The sequence below is a fragment of the Cavenderia fasciculata genome (genome assembly GCF_000203815.1).
Source record: "Cavenderia fasciculata unplaced genomic scaffold Scf_Dfasci-F-a-25c12.r2-5, whole genome shotgun sequence".
Lineage (NCBI taxonomy): Eukaryota > Evosea > Eumycetozoa > Acytosteliales > Cavenderiaceae > Cavenderia > Cavenderia fasciculata.
This window is the reverse complement of record NW_004457729.1, coordinates 3,706,210-3,727,730: the sequence shown is the minus strand read 5'-3', so window position 1 is coordinate 3,727,730 and position 21,521 is coordinate 3,706,210. Positions and strand designations below refer to the sequence as shown.

Sequence of the window (21,521 nt, the reverse complement as noted above, 5' to 3'; positions counted from 1 at the left end):
GAAAATGCTCAACACCACCAATCAATTATTAAAGCAATCTGAAAGGTATAGTATATCAACTCAACTCAACTCAGTTCAGTTAACAAAGCTTGTTCATCATGTCAATCAATCTTACAACTTGTAAGAAACTATAGTTGGGTTGTCTGTCTACAACTACATACAATACATATGTAGACAATAAGATAGATAGATAGATGGATGGATGGATATAGAGAGAGTGGGACGAGTGATGATCAAGAAGATGATACATGTGACATAGCATGAAAGAGAGATGTTATATGCTATATGTTATTATACTGACTTGTGTTGTTACATATATTTTAGATTGATTATTTTCGGTACTAGAACATATTCAGCATCAGCAGCGGCTACACTTAAATTCAAACCAACCAATGAAACGATTGCAACTAGATTAGAAAAGGTATCTGTTAAATACCCATTCTACGATGCTCTTTTATTCCCAAATGATGTCAGCAACCTCAAGTTCAACTACAAGGAACTCTGGGAGAGTGTATCTGGTCTTGCAAGTGGATTCGTTGAATCAAATATCAACAGCAACGAGCGTGTTTTAACCAATGCCTCTCAAACTCCAGAACATGTCATCACCCAAATGGCTGCATCTACTGCTGGTCTAACCTTTGTACCAGTTGCTCCAGATTCCTCATTATCTCAAATTGGGTATGTAATTGAAGAGAAAGAAAGAGAAAACAAAAAAGATTGTTCTAACAATATATATTTGATTTGAATGACAATTAGAGATGCACTTGGAACATCATCAAGTAAAGCATTCATTGTAGAATCAAAACAAAAGAATAGAAAGATTATCGACGAGACAATTGCATATTTCCCAGAGTTGGAAAGAATGAATTTCAAGGAGCTCTTTAGAGACACGAGATACCCAAGCCTCAGATATATCATTTCCACCGGCGACTCGATCGAACCAGGAATCGATCTCTACAAAGAGTTTGTTCTCCAAGCCAACCTCTTAAAGAATAGAAAAACATCTGCCGATCAAATCTCTACCCTAATTCCATCTTCAAATGTAAATTTTTAAAAGACAATCAATCAATCAATCAAACATACAACATACAACATCCACATAATATATATAAAATATTAACTTATTTTGTTTGTTTTTGTTTTTTAGGGACTTGTTGGATATTCACAATCATCATTAATTAATACTGGAGATGCTTTGGTAGAGTTGTTGGGCGTCAAGATTCACTCACGTATTTCATTTAATGTGCCATTCCACTCTGGCACGTCATACGCATTCTACATGGGTGCATTGTCCAAGGGTGCTGTCATGGTGGTACCAAGCGACGCCTTTTCGGCCGAAGCTGCCTTGTCGAGCATCAGCAAGGACAAGTGCACCACGTTGTTTGCCACATCTGAGCAGATCAGCGCTATCTTGTCGAGCGACAAGTTTGCCAAGACCAACTTGTCATGCCTCACATCGGTCATTGTCGCCGGCAAGGTCAACGCCGAGACTGCCAGCACACTCATGTCCAAGGTGTCGACCGTCAAGTATGTCTTCTCGATCGACACTGTCACCTCGGTGCCAGGCCAACTCTCCGGTGCCGTTTTCAACGTTGCCACCGGTACCGGCCACCTCCTCCCAGGTATCGAGTCCAAGATTGTCGACAACAAGGTCTATACCAAGGGTTACCATCTCAACAATAGTACCAAGGATTGGTTGGAAACTACCATCTCTAATGTTAAAATTAATCAAGATGGTTCAATTTCAAAATTATAATAATCAAATAATCAAATAATCAAATAATTAATAATTAATAATAATAATAATATATACATTCCTTTTCAGACAGATTAATAAACAAACAAATAATAAATAATAATAAATAAACTTTGAAATACTATAAATTAAACAATAATATTAATAATAATATTAATATTAATATTAATATTATTCTACTCATTTCCATTGGTCTCAGTCGTGAATGATTCATTATGGGTTTATGATCGAGAAAAAAAATAAATTAAATTTTTAATATTCGACCAAAACAAAGAAGAACAAGTAAAACTCTCAAGTTCATTATCATTTTTATTTACAAACAGACAGAGAAAGAGAAAGAGAGAGAGAGAGACTGACTTGATCGAACAACAGAAAAAGAAAAGGAGAATATATTTCTTTGTTCATTCATCATCATCATCATCATCATCATCCTTCATCATCAACAAAATCATTTAATATCAACCAAACAGAATATTATATTTTATCATCAAATTGATTTATCATCATCATCATCATCGTCGTTAGTTTTATTTATATTATATTGTTTATCTCTATCATTTAAATCTTTTTAGTGTACTTATAAAAGTATAGTATTTGTTTATCTATCGTACAAACAATATATTACCTATTTATTAAATCAATCATTCATTCATCAGTTTTTTTTTATTGTTGAAAAGTATTAATACTTTTGTTTCATCTTTAGAGAGTTCTTTAATAAAGATGAAATTAAAATCAACAGTTAAAACTTATAAAGTTGTAAGTAGAATAGCAAAATAAAGAGAAACAATGAATTTCATTGTGGTTATTGTTAAACTGACTAACTTTATTCTTTTTTTTTTAAATACTTTTGTATATGTTTAGAATTCGACTGAAAAGCATTTAATAGATTATTTAGTACATTGTCCAGAACCAAAGTTATACGATTGTTTGGTTAATTTTACTGAATGGCCATTTGAGAAAAATGTAAGTACTACTATGTAATATAAATATATGAATATCATATTTCAATATACTAACGGTTTGTGTATAATATAGGATGATTTAAATCATTGGAACGATTTATTAGACAGATTTGAAGAGATTTTTCAAAGATTGATTCAAACCTATACACCTCCAAAATATGTAACTTCATTATCATCTTCCACCTCTTCTACGACGTTGTCTTCTTCGACATCATCAAACTCATCAACAACCTCATCATCATCATCAACAACAACAACCGCCACAACCGATCAACCGACAACACAACAATCTCAACATCAACAACATGTTGTATACTCTCCAATACTTTTGAAACCAGACCATATTACAGAAGACCAATACAATAGAGACAAATCATTCTTGATAAATATTTTGAATTTTACCAAATCACTTTTGTATTCTTGTAATTCAATCAGTATTTATCATTCATCAGAGGTATGTCAAATCAAATCAAAAACAAATAATAATAAGAATAATCAATCAATCAATCAATTCTTTTTCTTTTTACTTATTCTCTTTTTTTTGTTTTTGTTTTTATATATTTTCATAGGAATTATTTCAATTGTTAGCATTTAATGATTTTGAAATTGTTTGTGGAGTATTACAAGTATTGAATGCATTGTTGACCAATCAAAAATATGTAAAAGAAAATCATACTCTTTTACAAACATTATTGATTCCAAAAGTTGCCATGTTTTCTCAAGGTTTCTCTGAGAGTCATCTTGACCTTTTAGCATGTTGTAGTGAAACTTTAGAGGTAAATAGAATATATAATAATTCATAGATCTATTTATTATTTCTTATATTAATTTATCTTTTTTTATTTTTAGTTACCAAAATCAATTTTTAATACAACATTTGAATTTTATGAACCAAAACCAAAATTTGTAAATAATAATACATCAACCACAACAACAACCACAACAACTACCTCTTCGGATACATTTTCAAGTATTACAACAGCACCTGGTGGAAAGGTGGTGATCAGTCTACACCACATTGACAGAAACGAAGAGAATGTATATGCATTTGTAAATAGAATCCTTGGCAAGCGAACGCTGTTGGACGACGACTTGTTTGCAATCTACTATCGCTTCCAGCTGGCGCGTGCAATGTTGTCGCCCAAGGCACGCCAAAAATGGGTCGAGATGCGTCTTTTGACTGTCAACCTATTGTACCAGCCAACATTGACGGGCGAGCAGCGTGCATGGCAGGGGTTCCCCGAAGTGTTGGTTGAAGAGCCCGACTTTATCAACGAGCTGATCGAGTTGTTGCGTCAGGGTACAGGTGGATTGGGCACGATCGCCAGCACGGTGATGGTTGCTGCCATCGACACATTGTCGGTGCTGACGCTGACATTCCCAACCAACAACCTCAACAACGCGTTGGTCCGCACGCTCGCACCTCCAGCCGGCTTCTTTGCAGCGGTTGTGCGCAAGTGTGTGTCGATTGTCGGGGGAGAGGTCGATCCCCTCAATATTGGAAACTACTCGACCGCCTTTATCAAGTCGGCGTTTACATTTATCTACAATATCGCGTCGACCAACAAGAACTTGGTGCATGCCAGTGGCATCTTCCAGGCGTTGTTGCCGATCCTCAGACTGCGTCTAACCACCCTGTTTGGCTTGAATGTGCAAATCACGGCACTCAAGATCCTCCAAACTATGATGTACTACAAGATCTCCAATATTGAGATTGTTGGTGAGCAGGATGTGTTGCGGGACTGTATTGCCGGGCTCGGTGAAGAGGTTGCTCACGTTGCATCGCTGCCTGTTGTAGAAGATGTCAAGGAAGAGCTCGCTGTCGAGAACAAGCGTCTCGCCTACCTCAACCAGTACAAAGCACACCTCGAAAAGAAGCAGAAGCGTCAGTCACAGGCACAAGCATCAGCTGCTGCAGCCGCTCTCGTGTCACCTCCCAAGAAGCTGCTCAACCTCACCATCAGCGACGATGTGAGTCGCGTTGACGAGCGTTTGTTTGGCGTCGACTATCCACCACGTGTCAACAAGAAAAAGTGTGTCATTGTGCACGAGATGCTCAAGCTGCTCATCCCTATCGTCAGCAGCAATGGTGTACCACGAACCATCCTCAACCAGGTGATCGACAGCGCGATGATCCAGATTATCAAAAAGATTCTGGCCGAGTCATTGCACTTTTTGCCATCCACCATCAACCAGGCCATCCTGCTCCCCACACAACTCATCCAAAATGAACCAACATGTTTTACAGCATTGCAATCTGGAGGATTGATCCAAACACTCTTTGACTATATTGTCAATGGTACAAACGCCATTCTCGGCATCAAACCAACCGACAAGGATAATGACGTTGAAATGGGATCAAGTAGTTCTGATCAACCATCAGCCGTCTCTTCTTCTTCTTCTTCAAAACAACAAGAGTTAAATTCAGAAGTCATTTATACTATACCATCAATGTTGAGCTCATTTTGTTTGAATCAAAATTTCAAGACCATGTTGGTTGATAGCAAGTACTTGGACAAGTTTGTAAAGATCTTTTCGTCACCCAAGTACATATCGTCATTCAACAGTCGTACATTTGGTATGATTGGTGCCGGTCTCGACGATTTGTTGCGTCACCACCAAGAGTTGCGTCAATCGACCATTGTAGCAACCATCAGTCTTGTACAGGATGTCAAGAATTTGGATTGGAGCAATAGTGCATTGCAAACACAAAACATTGGTGTCTTCACCTTGGCCACCAAGTTTTTAACCAATCTCTTTGCCAATAGTGAGCAGGATCGTCATTTTATCCAACAAGGAGGGTTGGATCAACTGATTGAATTGTTTACAAGTGCTCCCATTATCGATTTAATGAAGGTTCCACATACAAATAGTAATAGTAGTTCTGCTAGTACCAACTCGACTACCAATGCATTTAATCGTAATCTTTTAATATTCAAGTCACTTTCCATCAACAATACATCTGCAGTATTAAAGGCAATTATCAAGGCATTGAATGTAAACTTTACACAACTCGATAGTATTTCAATGTGGAGAAAATCGAGAATTATTCGTGACTGGGTACCTGAAGAGGTACAAAACAAGGATGGCATCCAAACAACCGTCAAAATCATTGGAGCTTTGGTTCAAATCCTCACCAGTCTTATCAAGGAGCATCCAGATGATATTCCAGTATCTGTACTCGATGAATGGGCTAGTGAAGCTGGTGTCGAGGCCAGTGGATCACTCAGTCTCTTGCAACGATCATTGTATTGGGAGAAATTGTCTCCAAAGAATTCACTTTGTTTTACCACAATTCCACACTCACCACCATCTCAAACTCTTACCGGTAAAAGAAAGGAAAAAGAATCTCCAAAACAAAAGGAAGTAATTCCTGAATCTTTAGATGATAATAATAGTACTAGTAGTACTACTACTACTACTACTAATGCTCAACCAGCAGCACCACAGGTTAAAGAGGAATTTATGCTTCAAAGATTATTGGATGATTTGGAATATCTTTCACATTATTTTGTTGAAAGTTTAAATCCATTCAACAAACGTGACCATTCAACAGATTCAAAATCAGAATTACTTATCAAAACAATTTCTAAAAGTTTATTATTTTGGGTACAATGGAAACCTGAAGGTAAAAAATAACAATCAAAAAACAATAGCAAAGATAAAGATAGATAAAGGTAGATATTAATTTCTTCTTTTTTATTTTTTAATTATAGAAACATTTAATCAAGAAATTTATTCAGATTATATTACAATAATATTTGATGAAATATCAAAGTTATTCTTCCCACAATTAATCAATTCATTGTATGAATCTCAATTCTTTGTTCATTTCTTTGATATTTTAAATCAATTATTATCATTGTATCAATCAAATCAAAATGATACTCATTTAATTTCTGCTATCAAATCGTAAGTTATAAAAGAATTAAGTAATCAATTAGTAGGGTCTTCAAGTTTACTAATCATTTCATTTTTGTTTATTTTATATTTAGTGGAGGAAATTTAATTTTATCATCAATTAATCAATTAACAATTAAAACTCAATCACAAACGGTTAAACAAATCATTGAGAAGATTCTTCCAACATTGATGAGTAATATTTCTGGATTTTGGTATATGAATGATTTATCAACGTTGCCATTGAAAAAGGCAATTCTCGAAGTTGTCTATTTGTTTGTTAGCAAGGCTGATGAATTGTCAGAACCAGTTGTACAACAACCAAGAAAGAAGTTTTCTACTCCTGTTGTATTCACTCCAAGTGAATCGACTATTGGAATGCTCGTCGATATGGGCTTTGTAAGAGAACACATTGTCAATGGAATGCGTTCCCTTCAATCAAATAATATTGAACATGTTACAGATTGGATGCTTACAAATCCATATATTGAAGAACCAGTAGTAGCACCCGTACCAGTAGCAGCAGTAGTAGCACCTGCAGCAGGAGAAGTACCAGCAGTTGTACCTGCTGCAGCAGAAACAGTACCAACAACAACAACAGAGACTGTAGTTTCAGAGGAAAAACCAAAAGTTGAATCACCAAGATCACCAGTCACTCCACAACCACCACCACAAGAAAAGGTTACTATTGCCAAATTGGTACAAGATCTCAAACCAACTCTTTTGGATAATACTATGAAGTTATTGAATAATTTAAAGGAAAATTCTTCATTGGTTGATACAATCTACAAAATGATTCTTTATATTGCAAAGGATTCAAAGATACCTGAAATTAAAGATGAAATTGTCGATAGATTATTATCTGAAATTCAATCATCATTTTCAAAGTATGTAACAACAAAAAAGTATATATTGTAATTATTGTCAATAATTATTAACCTTTTATTTTTCTTTTATTTTTTTAGTGATGAAAATCAAGGAAAGAATTTAGGATATTTATTCAATATGATTCAGAAATTGAATAGTGTCACTGATGTTCATCAATTATATTTGGACAAGGGATTGTTATTAATATTGTTGGGATATTTAACTGATATTGTTCATAACAAAGCTCAAACTATATTTACCGAACAACCACCATCAACATCAACAACAACAGACGACACTGAATTGGTAAAACAAATATCAGATTGGAATAATCTATTGTGTGTCATGTACGATTTGGTTAGAGATCCATGTATAAAGCCAGCCGATTATGACTTTGAAACAGAAGAGAAAAAGATGATGGAATGCAAGGAAGAAGTGGATGATGAAAAGAGCCATCTTTTAGATACGTGCTTAGAGTTGCTTAGATTATCAAACAACCAGAATCACCCAGCCATTTCGAGTCTTGATGTATCGTTGCTCTCACTTATCAAGGCACTTACCGAGAATCATGGTTTGTCTGTACAGTTCCTCAATAGTGGTGGTGTAGAAACGTTGACCGAAAGAGTGTCGGTTGTTACACCAAGTAGAGAGGTTTACACACTTTCATCGGATATTATCAAAAAGACAATGGACGATAATATGAATGTTCTCCAACTCGACCAGATTGTCATTCGTAACACCCTCAGTTCACCAAAGTACTCAAAGGGAATGCCACCCAAGACCTATTTGACATTGTTTGCCAATTATATTGTACCAAATCCAACTATATTCCTACGTGCAAGTGTCGATCTGTGTAGAATGACCCAAAACAATGCCATCAATCTTGCCAAGACACCACCACCTCCTCTTCCATTTAGCGAGAATGCTCGATTCCCACATATCGTAAAATTGGCAGATGTCATTGTTAAAGCTTTATTGTCTCCAGAACCAACTGTCAACAATAATATTAGCAGTAGTGCTAGTAGTTCGAAAAAACCAACATCAATACCAGTCTTTAGTAAAGCAAATATTCTAAAGTTGATGTGCGAATTGTGTATGGTACCAATGTTCCACGACATTATACTCGAGTACAAGGACGCTCAACAAACCGATTTGTTGGACCATGTCATTGAACATTTCATTCCACAGGGACATGAAGGTGTAGTGTCTACTCACTTGTCGGCATGTCTATTCCTCACCTCGCTCTTGGGAACTGAACGTGGACGAAACAGATTGATTGGATTGATTGCCAAGCACTTTACCCATATCCATCGTGAGCGTCGGTCGGTTGGACAAGACCGCACAGATCTACCCAGACTGACATATCTCGTCAGCTTGGTGTCACTCATTCTCAATCTGCCACCACACATGTGCTCCAACGACATTTTCAAGACAATGATTGAGAATGACATGATCAACATTTTGCTCGAAGTGATGGACGACATTGACCTCATGAATGGAAAGGGTAGTTTGCTGGTCATCTCGTTGTTGCAAGCGATTGGACACTTGACCAAATACATCTCTGCACCACCTGCCAGCGACGACAATAAGAATCTCATCAATATCTTTGAGTTGCCTTCAAGCAACTTTGAAACCTATTTCAGAAATAGTCGAGATTCGTTGCATCTCCCATCGGTTGGTGGCAGTGCTGCCGCCGCGTCCAATCCATTGGCCGAGTATGGGTATGCACCCATGGGCAACGAGCACGCATTTGACCCGATGCGTGTTGGTGGCCTGTTTTCGAGAAATCCAGGGTTGCAGGGCATGCACCATCCCCGTTATCATCTCAGTGTCGACGGTGGCAACAACCTCATCATCGAAGCAGAGATTGACGGCGATGAAATGGATATCGACGATGGGTTCCAGGAAGACAGCAGTCAGAGCGACGATCAAGATGATGAAGATCTTATGAGCGACGAAATGGACCAAGAAGACGACGACGATGACGACGACGATCTCTACGAACAAGACGATGGCGAAGAGGAAGTGGTCGATGGCGAAGAAGGCGACGATGAAGAAGACCTCATCGACGACGAGTTTGACGAAGAAGACGACAGAATCGATGCATCGCTCTTTGAGAATCTCTCACACGCCTCTGCACAAGAACGTGCCAATATCATCAACTTTTTAAACAATGATCCTATATTTGCACAACTCAACAGTCTTGCCAATGCCAACCATTTGAATCAACACAATTTCGAAGCCATCAATCAATTGCTCCGTCCACTTGGCATAGGTGTTGGTGAAGGCGGTCGTCCCATTATCCAAGCTCCAAACCTTGGTGGTGGGTTGATCAGCGCCAACAGCTCAGCCATATCAAACGCAGTGCCAAGCAGCAACCATGATGAGCTCATTGCCTATTCAGTGTCGTTTGAACCAGACTTGGTAAAGTTATTGACCAAGATTACAAAAGAAGAAGAAGCTGCTCAAAAACTCAAGGACAAGGAGGCCAAAGCAAAGGAAAAGGCTGAAAAGGCTGAAAAGGAGAAATTAGAAGCTGCTGAAAAGGCTGCTGAAAAAGAAAAAGATGAAGAACAATCAAGTGCTAGTCCACCACCACCACAAACCACTACAGAAGAGTCAACACCTTCAGCATCATTGCAATCTCAATCCCCTTCACTACAAACATCTTCTCCAACTGCTTCAACTCCATCAGTTCCATCTCCACAATTGGCTTCTACTTCAATTCCAACTAGTACCGATAGTTCAACTGTTGTTTCTCCAAGAAATAGCAATCAAATGGATGTTGATCAAGAGGTGGCCGAAGAACCAACATCTTTGACTGAATCACCAATAGTACAAGTTCAATCACCAATTGTACAAAGTCAACAAACTTCATCAGATGTAGTTGTTCCCGTTGCAGATGTTGTTAATCCTCAACCACCTTCAACAGAAGTTGAAATGAATGATGAACCATCTTCATCTTCATCGACTACTACAACCACCACAACTACTTCTACCTCTACTACTAGTACAACAAATGATGAACAATCTAGTTCTTCTTCTTCTTCTACTACTACTGCTGCTTCAACTTCAGTTCCAGTTCCAGCTGAACCAGTTGATTTAGGAATTGATCCAGCATTTTTAATGGAATTACCACCCGATCTTAGATTGGAAGTATTATCAACCCAACTTCATCAATTACATGAAGCTCATCCAAACCTTGTCATTACTAGAGACTTGCTTACAACACTTCCAAATGATATCCAAGAAGAAATCCTTGAACAAGAAAGAATTATCATGTCTAGAAGAGTACCAGTGATTCCAGCCAACATTGAGATGGCACAAGAAATGGATAATGCATCGTTTTTGGCTACACTGCCACCCGATCTCAGAGAGGAAATCTTGCTCAGTCAACCAGAGGCATTCCTCTCGACCCTTCCACCAGAGCTCCATGCCGAGGCTGTTAGACTCCGTGAGCGTGCCTATGCTCGTGCAGTACCCCCAGCAGGACTGGCCAACAATCTCGGTGGTGTACCAGCTGGCATGCCCATGCGACAAATATCGTCAAAGACTGCACCAAAAGCAAAGAGCGTCCCCAACCAAACGGGATCGATGGTTCGTCACGAGAATCTTTTGCCACTCATCAAGATACTCTATCTCGACCAATCGTGGAATCGTCAACAACTCTATTTGATTCTCCAACAGATTTGTACATTTACCGAGAGTAGAAACCATCTCATGACCACATTCTTCCAGATTCTATTGTCGTCTCATTACTCGTCTGCACATACCAAGCAGAATCCAGACATTGTCTACTCGGACACTTATCGTTGGTCGCCATTGGAAGATCCGTTCCATGCAACCATCAAGGGTAAACAATCACGTGTATTTGACGAGTGTCAGCACCCACCTCTATTGGTTGTCCGTCGTATCCTCGATATTATCCAAAACCTACTCAACAACAATCCAAACTGTGTCAAGTGGATGCTCACCGAACAACCATTCCCAGAACCAGTCTCGAAAAAGGGTAAAGAAAAGGATGTAGATATGACCAAGTCGACACTTCCACTGTGGAAGTTGTGTTCGATCATCAAGAACAAGGAAATCATCACCAAGACATCCAACATTGACAAGTTGGTATCAATCATTTTAATGATTGTCGACTATCAAATCTTGCAAAAACAAAAGCTTCCTCAATTTGATCAAAAGTATTTGAGCTACATTATCGAAGCAATGTTGAATAGCAATTCAAATGATATCAAGCCAGCCACACTTTTAATCAAACTTTCCCAAGAGAGTCGTCCAGTAGTTTTGGAAGAATTAAATGTCAATGTCAAGATACTTGTTGGACAGGTCATCAAACATTTGAACCAACTCAAATCATTGTTTACATCGTCACATTTGTCACCTGCCACCCTAGTAGCAATGTACCTTCCATCATCAAACAAGGAATCTAATCTTTTGCAAATACTCACAACCATCAATTCGATCATTCATTATTCAAAGAGTACAACCCCACCTTCTGTAAATTCACCATTGGTAGTTAATAATTTACAACCACCTCAATTACCAGGAGGTCAACCAATTCCAAATCCAATTCCTCCAGTTGCTGTTGCAGCTGCAGTTCCAGCTCAAGCTCAAGCTCAACCACAATCACCTCCAGCTCAACCAACTCAACCAACTGACGCCACATCAACCTCTTCTCCCACCACAACAACTACGACTACTTCATTACCACCAATGAATATAACAATTGGAGAATACTTTAAAAATGGAGAATTTGAAGCACTTTGGGATGTTATTAAATCATTTTTAACATTTATCAATACTAGTGAAAAGGAAGATCCAAATGCCAGTGCCTCAATGACTGACAACAACAATAACAACAAACCAGCAATGTCAAACAAACAAAAGTTGACCAAACATAAAAAGTTGGCCAATGTACCAATGTCATCGTTGATATTGCCATTGATGGAAATCTACTTTTTGTTAAACTCTCCACATCCAGAAAAGATTGCCAATAATACTGTGCCATCATCGCCAAGTCTTACCGGCTTGCGTTTGAGTGCTCAACAAATCCCAACACAGTCTATTAGCGGTAGTAGCAGTAGTGGTAATCTCAGTCAGATGACCACCTCATTGTCGTCTGGTTCCTTGTCGTCTCTAGCCTCGACCAATACCCCACCCATGGTCGATCAACAGACCATACGCTTCTACGAGTTTGTTGATCAAAACAAGAACCTCATCAACGATCTCATTCGTCAAGACAATAACTTGTTGAACAATTCATTCTCGGTTTTACTCAAGGTACCCAAGTTCCTCGACTTTGACAACAAACGAACCTACTTTAGACAGTACTTCCAATCGAGAAAGGATCGTGCCAATACCATCCGTCTCAAGATTCGTCGTAACCATATTTTTGAAGACAGTTATATGCAACTTAGAATGCGTCCTGCCGATGAACTCAAGGGCAAGTTGCACATTCAATTCTCTGGTGAAGAAGGTATTGATGTTGGTGGATTATTGCGTGAATGGTATTTGGTGTTGTCTCGCGAGATGTTTAACCCCAATTATGCACTGTTCAAGGTGTCGGCTGCCGACAATGTCACCTTCCAACCCAACCCAGAAAGCTACATCAACCCCGACCATCTCTCATACTTTAAGTTTGTTGGTCGTATGATTGGCAAGGCATTGTACGACGGTCAAATGCTCGATGCCTTTTTTACTCGTAGTTTCTACAAACACATGCTCGGTCTACCAATCACCGTGACTGATATGGAGGCAATCGATCCACAATTCCACAAGAACCTTATATGGATGTTGAACAATGACATTACCAATGTTGTCGACCTCACCTTTACCTCAGAGATTGATATTTTCGATTCCACCAAGGTCATTGATCTCAAACCAAACGGTGCCAACATCCCAGTGACCGAAGAAAACAAACATGAATACGTTCGTCTTGTTGCTCACGCTCGTATGACCAACTCGATCAAGGAACAAATCACCAACTTTTTGGAAGGATTCCATGAACTCATTCCCAAGCAGTTGATATCCATCTTTAACGAATTGGAACTCGAACTGTTAATTTCTGGTCTTCCCGAAATCGATATCGACGATCTCAAATCCAACACTGAATACACTGGGTACACTGCAGAGTCGCCACAAATCAACTGGTTCTGGAATGTCGTTGCCGAAAAGCTATCAAACGAAGAAAAGGCTCTCCTCCTTCAATTCGTTACCGGTACGACAAAGGTGCCACTCGACGGCTTCAAGGCACTCGTCGGCATGTCCGGTCCACAAAAATTCCAAATCCACAGAATCAGAGGAAACTCTCATAGATTGCCCACAGCTCACACTTGCTTTAATCAAATCGATATTCCTGAATATGATACCCAAGACCAACTAGAAAAAATGTTAAAGATTGCCATCACTGAAAATTCTTCTGGTTTTGGTTTCCATTAAACAATTGCCATGAGACCTCATATATAATATAATCTCTCCCTATCCCATTTTTCAATAAAAATAACTGTATAGTATTATTTCTTTTATCCCAAAGAGACATTCTCAAACAGATAGAGTATTGGCAGCGATGATCAACATTGATGTTGAAATTATAAACACAAATAATAATTATTAAATACTTATTTTTAATTAAAATATACAAATATAAATAGTGATTTAATAATATTGATGACTATTAAAGTCTCTTTCCCTCTTTTCTTTGTTGGTAATTATGAACATATTGTTTGATTTCTTTGGTATACGACGGCAGGCCAAATAATTGAGTATAATGTTTGAATGTTGGACTTGCAGAGATACAATCGAAAAGAATAAAGAAATCTTTTTCTTCATATTCAGTTGTTCGGACTCCACCGCTATATTCTAGTATCCTAAGACTCGATGAACCATTGATTAATTTGAAAGAAATTAATACATTTTTTTATATACATGGCACCAATAAAAACCAACTAGTCTTGGTAATTGATCCAATTTCCATTCATTGAAATCTATACGGCCATGATCTATATTTATAGTATGTTCTGAAATAGAAAGGTATTCGATAGTCGGTGGAAATATTGGTGTGCTTTTGGGCAGACTTGTAATTTGAAATGACAATCTAGTCAATGTTGTCAGTGGAAATATGTCGATCCAATCTTGGTCGAAGTCAATACAGTGTACTTGTTTGAGTTGTTTTGAATGCCGTTGAACAAATGCTTTGAATGAAATTGATTTCCCAATAACATGTTCGTCACTGATGTCGATGAGATTGCTTGGAATCGTGACTTCAGATCCAAAGTTGAATTGATCATAGTCTCGGTTCTCTAATATCCAAATGAATCAGACTAGGTATGAATACCAACCCTGATATAGGTAAATTGAGAATTTGATCGATTCCAAATAGTGATTGGAAACCAGAATATCCGTTTTTTCATTGGTTTGCAAACACTCCAAAGATGGCATTGGCAGAGACAAAAATCTTTTGTTGGCATCATGGTATTTTTCACGATTGTAAATGGTTAATGACCGTATCGATGATGTAAACAATGTAGCAAATGTTCGATTTCTCTCGAGATAACCGACCGTTTTGATGAGTGTTGGCAGATGGACACACCAAAAATCAGTTGGTTTCTTACTATTCTCTTGAATGACTCTGTAATAAAAGCTAAATAAGAGTATTTCAGAAAATGTGATTTAGAGTCGAACCTACTCAAAGCAATCTTGATCACTTTCAACCATCTCTTGCAAACACTTGCCAATGATATGATTTCATTTGAGTATCTCGTTATACCATCATCTATTGAACACTCTTTGAATAATAAACCGAGTATGAATTGATCTAAATAGTGTGATAATTGTTGTTGCTGTTGTGGTTGATTCATTATCTATTTATCTTTTTAAGAGTGAGCGGCTCAACATTGGGCTTGTTCAGAGAAAGAGATATTAAAAATGTTTTGGTAGAATACATTGTTATAAAGGGCTTAGTCATTCACATTATATTTATATACCAATATTAGGGGTCCACCAGACTGGTCACCAGAGTTTTATGTGTTCTTTCATCAATATTATTATTCTAAATCACTATTTTCCAATCTCATTGTATTTCTTTTTAAAATTTATAAGTAATATAAATTGATCCTTTTTGTTTCAATTTATTTTCAACTAAATCTAATATTTTCTTTCTTTTGTTTTTTAATAATGTCTTGTGTATCACTCTCCAAATCATTTGGTAATAGATGCTCTTCTCTATCCCTTCTCTTTTGCAAAATATGCTTGCCCTCTTTTATTCGAGGCATCACACAAATAAATTGTGTTGGGAACAGCCTGAGGTAATTGTTGTAAATAGATAAAAAGAGGGGTGGCATTTTGGGATGATAATCATGATACATTTCATCTAACCCTCCCCTTTTCTCCAAAAAAGTTTGTCCCTTTGATTCAAGATTGTAAAACATATCCTGTTGCTGGTTCACTGAAATTAAAGTACCTCGAATCGAGTAACCCAACAACTTTGTGAATACCTCTTTGTTATCTAGAAGTAATTCTCCAATTCCCAAATGTTCATCAATTTTTTTGGCAATATGATTGAATGCCTGAGAGTATCCAAATGATTGACTAAAAAAAAATAATGATCAAATTATTAGGTAACAAATATAAGTATATGTTGTTCTTTACATACTATTGATTTAAAAAAAAATCTTTTTGTTTACTAAAATCACTACTAAAGATGTATTCTAAAAAGAAAACAATTGCTAACGGTAATCCTCCCAAGTCTTGTAACATTTGGAGTATAAATCTGTTTGTCATCCAATCCTTGTTGAGATTTGAATACGTATTTATCCAATCAAATACAGCTTGTGGAGACAATAAATCAACTTGTACAAATCCAAAGGATTGATTTGTTGGATCCTTTACTCTTATAAGCAATTCTATTCTTGATGTACCAGAAACTATTGGCTGGATTACTACACCGCATAAACTTGAAAAGTATGTGTATATCGATTGACTAAATAAAAAAAAAGTTTGATCAGTAAAATTGTACAAAATGTTGTCTGTTTTGGCATACAAAAGATTTTTTGATAAACCTCCTGGGTAGATATCTTTCAACTTGTATTGATCTTCATACTCCAAAAGACATTGAATTTCATCAAGATGTAACAAGAAAAAAATATCTGATCCAATTTCGTGTTTGATCTGAAATATCACTTGATCGATATAAAAGTATTGAAGTAGGCTCTTTGCTTTTAACAAATTGTAGAATGTCAAAAAGTCATAAGAATAGCCCTTTGATTTAAAATAATAACAGTGTGCAAATCGAATACCAATGATCGTTCCGTGATTTAATTCAAGGTCATCTGTTGTAATGGCATATTCATTTTTAAAGTCCAACGATAAGGAAAAGAAGGTCGAATTGGGTAAGATGGTTGTCCATGATTCAGAGAGTCTTCTTGCACATTCGTTTGCAAGTGTAGTCTTTCCAATTCCTTTTCCTCCGATTAAAGCAGGTATATTCAAGTCCATCCTTCCATATCTTGCTGGAGACCAGAACCTAGTTTCAAGCATTCTCAAATTTCCCCTGACCATCGTTATTATTTCATTAATTTGATTTTCTCTCTCCATTAAAGGTAAAATTTTGTTGGTATTGTCAGAGCATTGAATCTTCTTTTCTAAAGTTGGTTCAATTTCTTTGATGATTTTTGAAATAGGGCCCAGAAAAGAACCATTAATCCAATTTGTAACAGAGGATTCTGTTAAGGTCATTTTTATCTCCCTATATATATTGAAAAGAAATAATAAAAAAAAAAAAGAAGAACAACATTCAAAATTTCTTTCCTTTATCCCCTTTTTTAATTTTAATAAATAAAATTGATAAAAGATTGATCATCTAAAAAAAATAAAATTAATTTGTTAGATTATCCATCTCTTATATTTCTTAGTAATTATACAATTGCCATTTATTTTTGTGGTGGTGGAACTGGTGATTTTTTGATTGGCATGAGGAGCTCTTTATCCAAATCTATAACCATTTCCTTTTCATTTAAATAATTGACAAGTTGGTCCCTTGAAATACACGATAAATGTTTTTCCAAAAGATTAAAATGAATTGATGGTTTAAACCTAAAATAAATAATAAATATATTAATATTGTACATTTGTATCTATTTGTTTTTTTTTTCGTACGATTTAATAATTGGACCAAAAGTACTATCTCTAAATTTAGTTGATAATATCTTGTCCAACAAATATTTTTGATGATTAAATGATGTACAGTACAATCGATGGAATTGACAATAATTATTGGTTACAACTGCCTTTGATACATTGAAAGAGTGTTTTACCAGTTCATTCTCCAATAAATTAAATTTGTTATAAATTGGTAATAAAGTGTCGATATCTTTTTTTTAGAGAAGAATAAAATTAATTAATATGTTTAGATAAAACGTTTGTATTCTCTTTCTATTCTTACCTTCGGGACTAAAACAAATAGTAAACAAGATATCATAAGATACAAATTCGTACATGTATTTACTTAGTATATGACTTGAATATAATTCTTTAATTTGTGATAAGCATTGCCCAAATTCTTGAAAATCATTCTAACAAATAAAATAAAAAAGATAATTAATTAATCAATCTCTTTTTTCAATTCTTTTTTTTTTTTTTATGTATACATACATTCTCCAAAGAAATAATTGCATTTGTTTCATAAACTTCCAAAGTAAAGGAATTTCTTAAATGTTGAACAACCAAATCTTGTCTAATTGATTTCATTTGATCCAATGTATAATCATAATTTCGAGTTTGTTTATATTTACGAACCAACATTGGTAACCATGTTTCCATTACATTTTGAGGTCTAACTTTTGTTGGGTCTGCTTTCTATTAAAATAAAATAATTAAATTAATAAATTAATAAATAAATAAATAAATAAATACTAATACTAGAACTACAACTACTAATTACTTACAGTAGTTAATCTTAAATATTTCTTTTCATATTCTTTACAAGTTCCAACAATTGGACCTTCATCTTCATCCTCCCCTTGTTGTTGTTGTTGTTCTTTTTTAGGTTGTGATGGAGGTGGTGTTGACTTTGGTTGTTGTTGTTTTAAAGTTGATGGTGGCGTTTTAGGTGTATCAGATGCATCAAATACTAATTTTTGTGGAGTATGAGATTTTTGATCAGAGCCTCTTGTGTTGTTACTTTTTCTAACTTGTGGTGATGGTTGTGGAGAAGCGTATGGACTTAGTTCCTCTAGTTGTCTTCTTCGTGGTTGTGGTGGAGTTGATAAATCACGTGTATCGGTATGTTGAACACGTGTAATTGGGGAATATAATACACGATCCTTTTCACTCTTTAATGCCTTTTCTCTTTCTCTAATCTTATCTTTATAACTTTTAAATTGTGGTTTTCTTTTATCTTCTTTTTCTTCTTCCTCTTCTTCTTCCTCCAATTCTTCTTCATCATCCACTTCTTCTTCATCCTCATCTTCATCCTCCACTTCTTCTTCTTCATCTTCATCACGGTGATACTGTTTTACTTTTCTATTATTTCCAGCAGCAGGTGATGGTGAATTTGAACTGAATCGTTGGTCGAGTGTTTTGGTTGGTGTATTGTATGGTGATTTTGCTTTTTCTTTCTCTTCGTTGATCAAGTCTCTAAGGTCACCCTTGAATTGTGACGGCGATGGTGATGGCGATGGAGACGATCGATGATCACGTTTCTCTTGGTTTATCAAATCCCTTAGATCACCCTTGAATTGTGATGGTGACGGTCCATCATCTCTAGAATTATCAGAATATTTTGATGGGGTATGATTTCTTCTTTCTTGATGATGGTTCACAATTGTATCTCTGAGATCACCTCCTTTGAAATTTGGTGAAGAAGAAGAAGAATGATTCTGATTTCTTTGTTGTTGATCTCTAAATGGAGACTCTCTTTCTCTTTCTCTTTCTCTATCTCGATCACGAGAAGGAGAATCGAATCTACCACCAGATGACGATTGTTGTGATTTACGACCACCACCACTATCATGATGTTGATCTGATCTCTTGTCTTTGAATCTATTGTTGTCAATTGGCGATGATGATGATGAATAGTTGTCGCTGTAATCTCTTTTATCACGTTTAGGTGATGGAGACGCATGGTCTGTTGGAATGGAATATTCCTGGCTGCCAAATGGTGAGTCAAAATCTCTATATACGCGTTGTGGAGTTGGAGATGGTGCCGGTGACGATCTATGATTATTATCATTATCTCTACCATCTCTTTGGTTTCCTCCTCTTCCTCCACCACCTACATGATGGTGTTGTTGTTGTTTCATTGGAGATTTGTTAAAGACACTATTTCGATGGTTTCCACCTCTATCATTACCATGATGGTTATAACCACCTCTTCCACCACCACCTCCATAGTCATCTCTAAACCCTCCTCCTCTTGCTCCTCTTTTCTGCATATGACCTCCTCTATCTCTTCTATCAAATCTTTGGGTGCCGCCACCACCCTGGCCATGACGTGGTGGTTCTTGCTGTTGCTGTTGATCTTGATCATATTCTTCTTCATCTTGTTCTTCATATGAGTCTTCTTGTTGGTCATCACCACCATATTGTTCTTGTTGTTGTTGCTGTTGTTCTCTTAGTTGTTGTTCTTTTAGTTGTTGTTCTTCTTCATCCTCTTCAGTAATCTCAACCCAAGATTTCCCACTTAACATCCTTTAAAGTATTTTAAAAATAATATATATATACTAATATATATATATTTATATATCTATGTATGCCTAAAATTAAATTAATGATCATCAATGAGTGTCATACATCTTTGTTATATATTGACTCTCAGATGTATGACACCCCCTTTTTTATTTTAATATTTTTTTTTTAGTTTTTGATGTACGTCTCCTGAGAGTATCTCATAGTCATCTTGATTGATCTTTCTTTCTTTATATATATATAACACATATATATCTAATATACACAAATGGTTTCAATTAGACCATGTCAAGTATGTTGCAGCAGAGAATGAGAGAGATAGTTAGAGCAAAGAGATAAACAATATGACCACAATTTAGACTTACACTCTTCCTTCCTTACATATATAATGTTATAGGTCAGTGATTTGCTTGCTATGCAAAATGCAAATCTTACCTGTTTACCAGAAAACTATCAAATGAAATACTACTTGTATCATCATCTTACATGGCCACAACTCTCTTTTGTCGCTGAAGATGAAGGTAACAAACTCGTTGGTTATGTTTTAGCAAAGATGTAGGTGTTGTGAAACTAGACTATAGACAAGAGGATAGAATAGATCATCAACTATACAGCGTAATATCGATATTAACAAATGATTCTTCTTCTTCTTCTTCTTCTTGATGCTAGTGATGAAAACAATCCAAAGAAAGGACATATTACATCGTTGGCAGTTTTAAGATCACATAGAAAGCTTGGTGTAGCTACTAAACTTATGAAACAAGCTCGTATGTTTAGATATTAAAATGATTGATTGATTGATTGATTGATTGATTGATTGATTGATTGATTGATTGATTGATTGATGGAGGACAATAGAGATGACAATGGATGATATATGTGGAATATTAACAAATGCCATCTTTTTCTCTCACTCTCTCTCTTTTATAGAAGCTGCATTGGTTGAAACATTTGATGCTGAAGTAGTATCACTTCACGTTCGTAAGAGTAACAGAGCTGCATTCACATTATATCATGAAATTTTGAAATTCAAGTATGGATCACAAATATATATATACATATATTTATTTATGGAAAAAAACAATGGGATAACCTGGATCTGGATCCATCCTTCATTCGATTGATATTAATTAATTTCTATTATTATTATTATTATTATTTTAGGATCCAAGAAATTGAAAAGGAATATTATGGAGACAAAGAAGATGCATATTCAATGACATTGGCATTAAAGCCAGAGCATGAAATGACAATTAAAGATAAAGATTTGAAAAAAGAAGAAAAGAAACCAGAACCTATCAAAAAGGCTGCCAAAAAGGCTGCTGGTAAAAAGAAATAAATAATAT

The 21,521-nt window shown here is 36.1% G+C and overlaps 7 protein-coding genes across 7 annotated transcripts; 4 read left to right on the top strand and 3 right to left on the bottom strand.

The window, feature by feature from the left end:
- Nucleotides 1-4: 4 nt before the first annotated feature.
- Nucleotides 5-1,756, top strand: DFA_01823 (putative acyl-CoA synthetase; the record flags this gene model as incomplete). The annotated part of the gene is made up of 4 exons (XM_004359731.1): nucleotides 5-120; nucleotides 325-678; nucleotides 757-1,042; nucleotides 1,148-1,756. The coding sequence occupies 4 exons, from the start codon at nucleotides 5-7 to the stop codon at nucleotides 1,754-1,756; spliced, it is 1,365 nt and encodes a 454-aa protein (XP_004359788.1).
- Nucleotides 1,757-2,476: 720 nt separating this feature from the next.
- DFA_01822 (uncharacterized protein) lies at nucleotides 2,477-3,974 on the top strand (the record flags this gene model as incomplete). The annotated part of the gene is made up of 6 exons (XM_004359730.1): nucleotides 2,477-2,512; nucleotides 2,618-2,719; nucleotides 2,792-3,172; nucleotides 3,288-3,494; nucleotides 3,568-3,756; nucleotides 3,777-3,974. The coding sequence occupies 6 exons, from the start codon at nucleotides 2,477-2,479 to the stop codon at nucleotides 3,972-3,974; spliced, it is 1,113 nt and encodes a 370-aa protein (XP_004359787.1).
- Nucleotides 3,975-4,401: 427 nt separating this feature from the next.
- Nucleotides 4,402-13,932, top strand: DFA_01821 (putative E3 ubiquitin-protein ligase; the record flags this gene model as incomplete). Its single annotated transcript, XM_004359729.1, has 5 exons — nucleotides 4,402-6,346; nucleotides 6,435-6,630; nucleotides 6,714-7,505; nucleotides 7,584-8,578; nucleotides 8,957-13,932. The coding sequence occupies 5 exons, from the start codon at nucleotides 4,402-4,404 to the stop codon at nucleotides 13,930-13,932; spliced, it is 8,904 nt and encodes a 2,967-aa protein (XP_004359786.1).
- A 235-nt stretch (nucleotides 13,933-14,167) lies between these two features.
- On the bottom strand, nucleotides 14,168-15,350 carry DFA_01820 (uncharacterized protein; the record flags this gene model as incomplete). The annotated part of the gene is made up of 3 exons (XM_004359728.1): nucleotides 14,168-14,352; nucleotides 14,436-14,790; nucleotides 15,105-15,350. 3 exons carry the CDS (start codon nucleotides 15,348-15,350, stop codon nucleotides 14,168-14,170), a joined length of 786 nt encoding a protein of 261 aa, XP_004359785.1.
- Nucleotides 15,351-15,536: 186 nt separating this feature from the next.
- DFA_01819 (uncharacterized protein) lies at nucleotides 15,537-17,226 on the bottom strand (the record flags this gene model as incomplete). The annotated part of the gene is made up of 4 exons (XM_004359727.1): nucleotides 15,537-15,573; nucleotides 15,856-16,080; nucleotides 16,145-16,471; nucleotides 16,532-17,226. 4 exons carry the CDS (start codon nucleotides 17,224-17,226, stop codon nucleotides 15,537-15,539), a joined length of 1,284 nt encoding a protein of 427 aa, XP_004359784.1.
- A 194-nt stretch (nucleotides 17,227-17,420) lies between these two features.
- On the bottom strand, nucleotides 17,421-20,177 carry DFA_01818 (SAC3/GANP family protein; the record flags this gene model as incomplete). The annotated part of the gene is made up of 5 exons (XM_004359726.1): nucleotides 17,421-17,583; nucleotides 17,647-17,860; nucleotides 17,933-18,062; nucleotides 18,142-18,345; nucleotides 18,435-20,177. The coding sequence occupies 5 exons, from the start codon at nucleotides 20,175-20,177 to the stop codon at nucleotides 17,421-17,423; spliced, it is 2,454 nt and encodes an 817-aa protein (XP_004359783.1).
- Nucleotides 20,178-20,443: 266 nt separating this feature from the next.
- On the top strand, nucleotides 20,444-21,514 carry natA (N-acetyltransferase; the record flags this gene model as incomplete). Its single annotated transcript, XM_004359725.1, has 5 exons — nucleotides 20,444-20,467; nucleotides 20,573-20,730; nucleotides 20,845-20,942; nucleotides 21,106-21,208; nucleotides 21,340-21,514. 5 exons carry the CDS (start codon nucleotides 20,444-20,446, stop codon nucleotides 21,512-21,514), a joined length of 558 nt encoding a protein of 185 aa, XP_004359782.1.
- Between the last annotated feature and the right edge of the window lie 7 nt (nucleotides 21,515-21,521).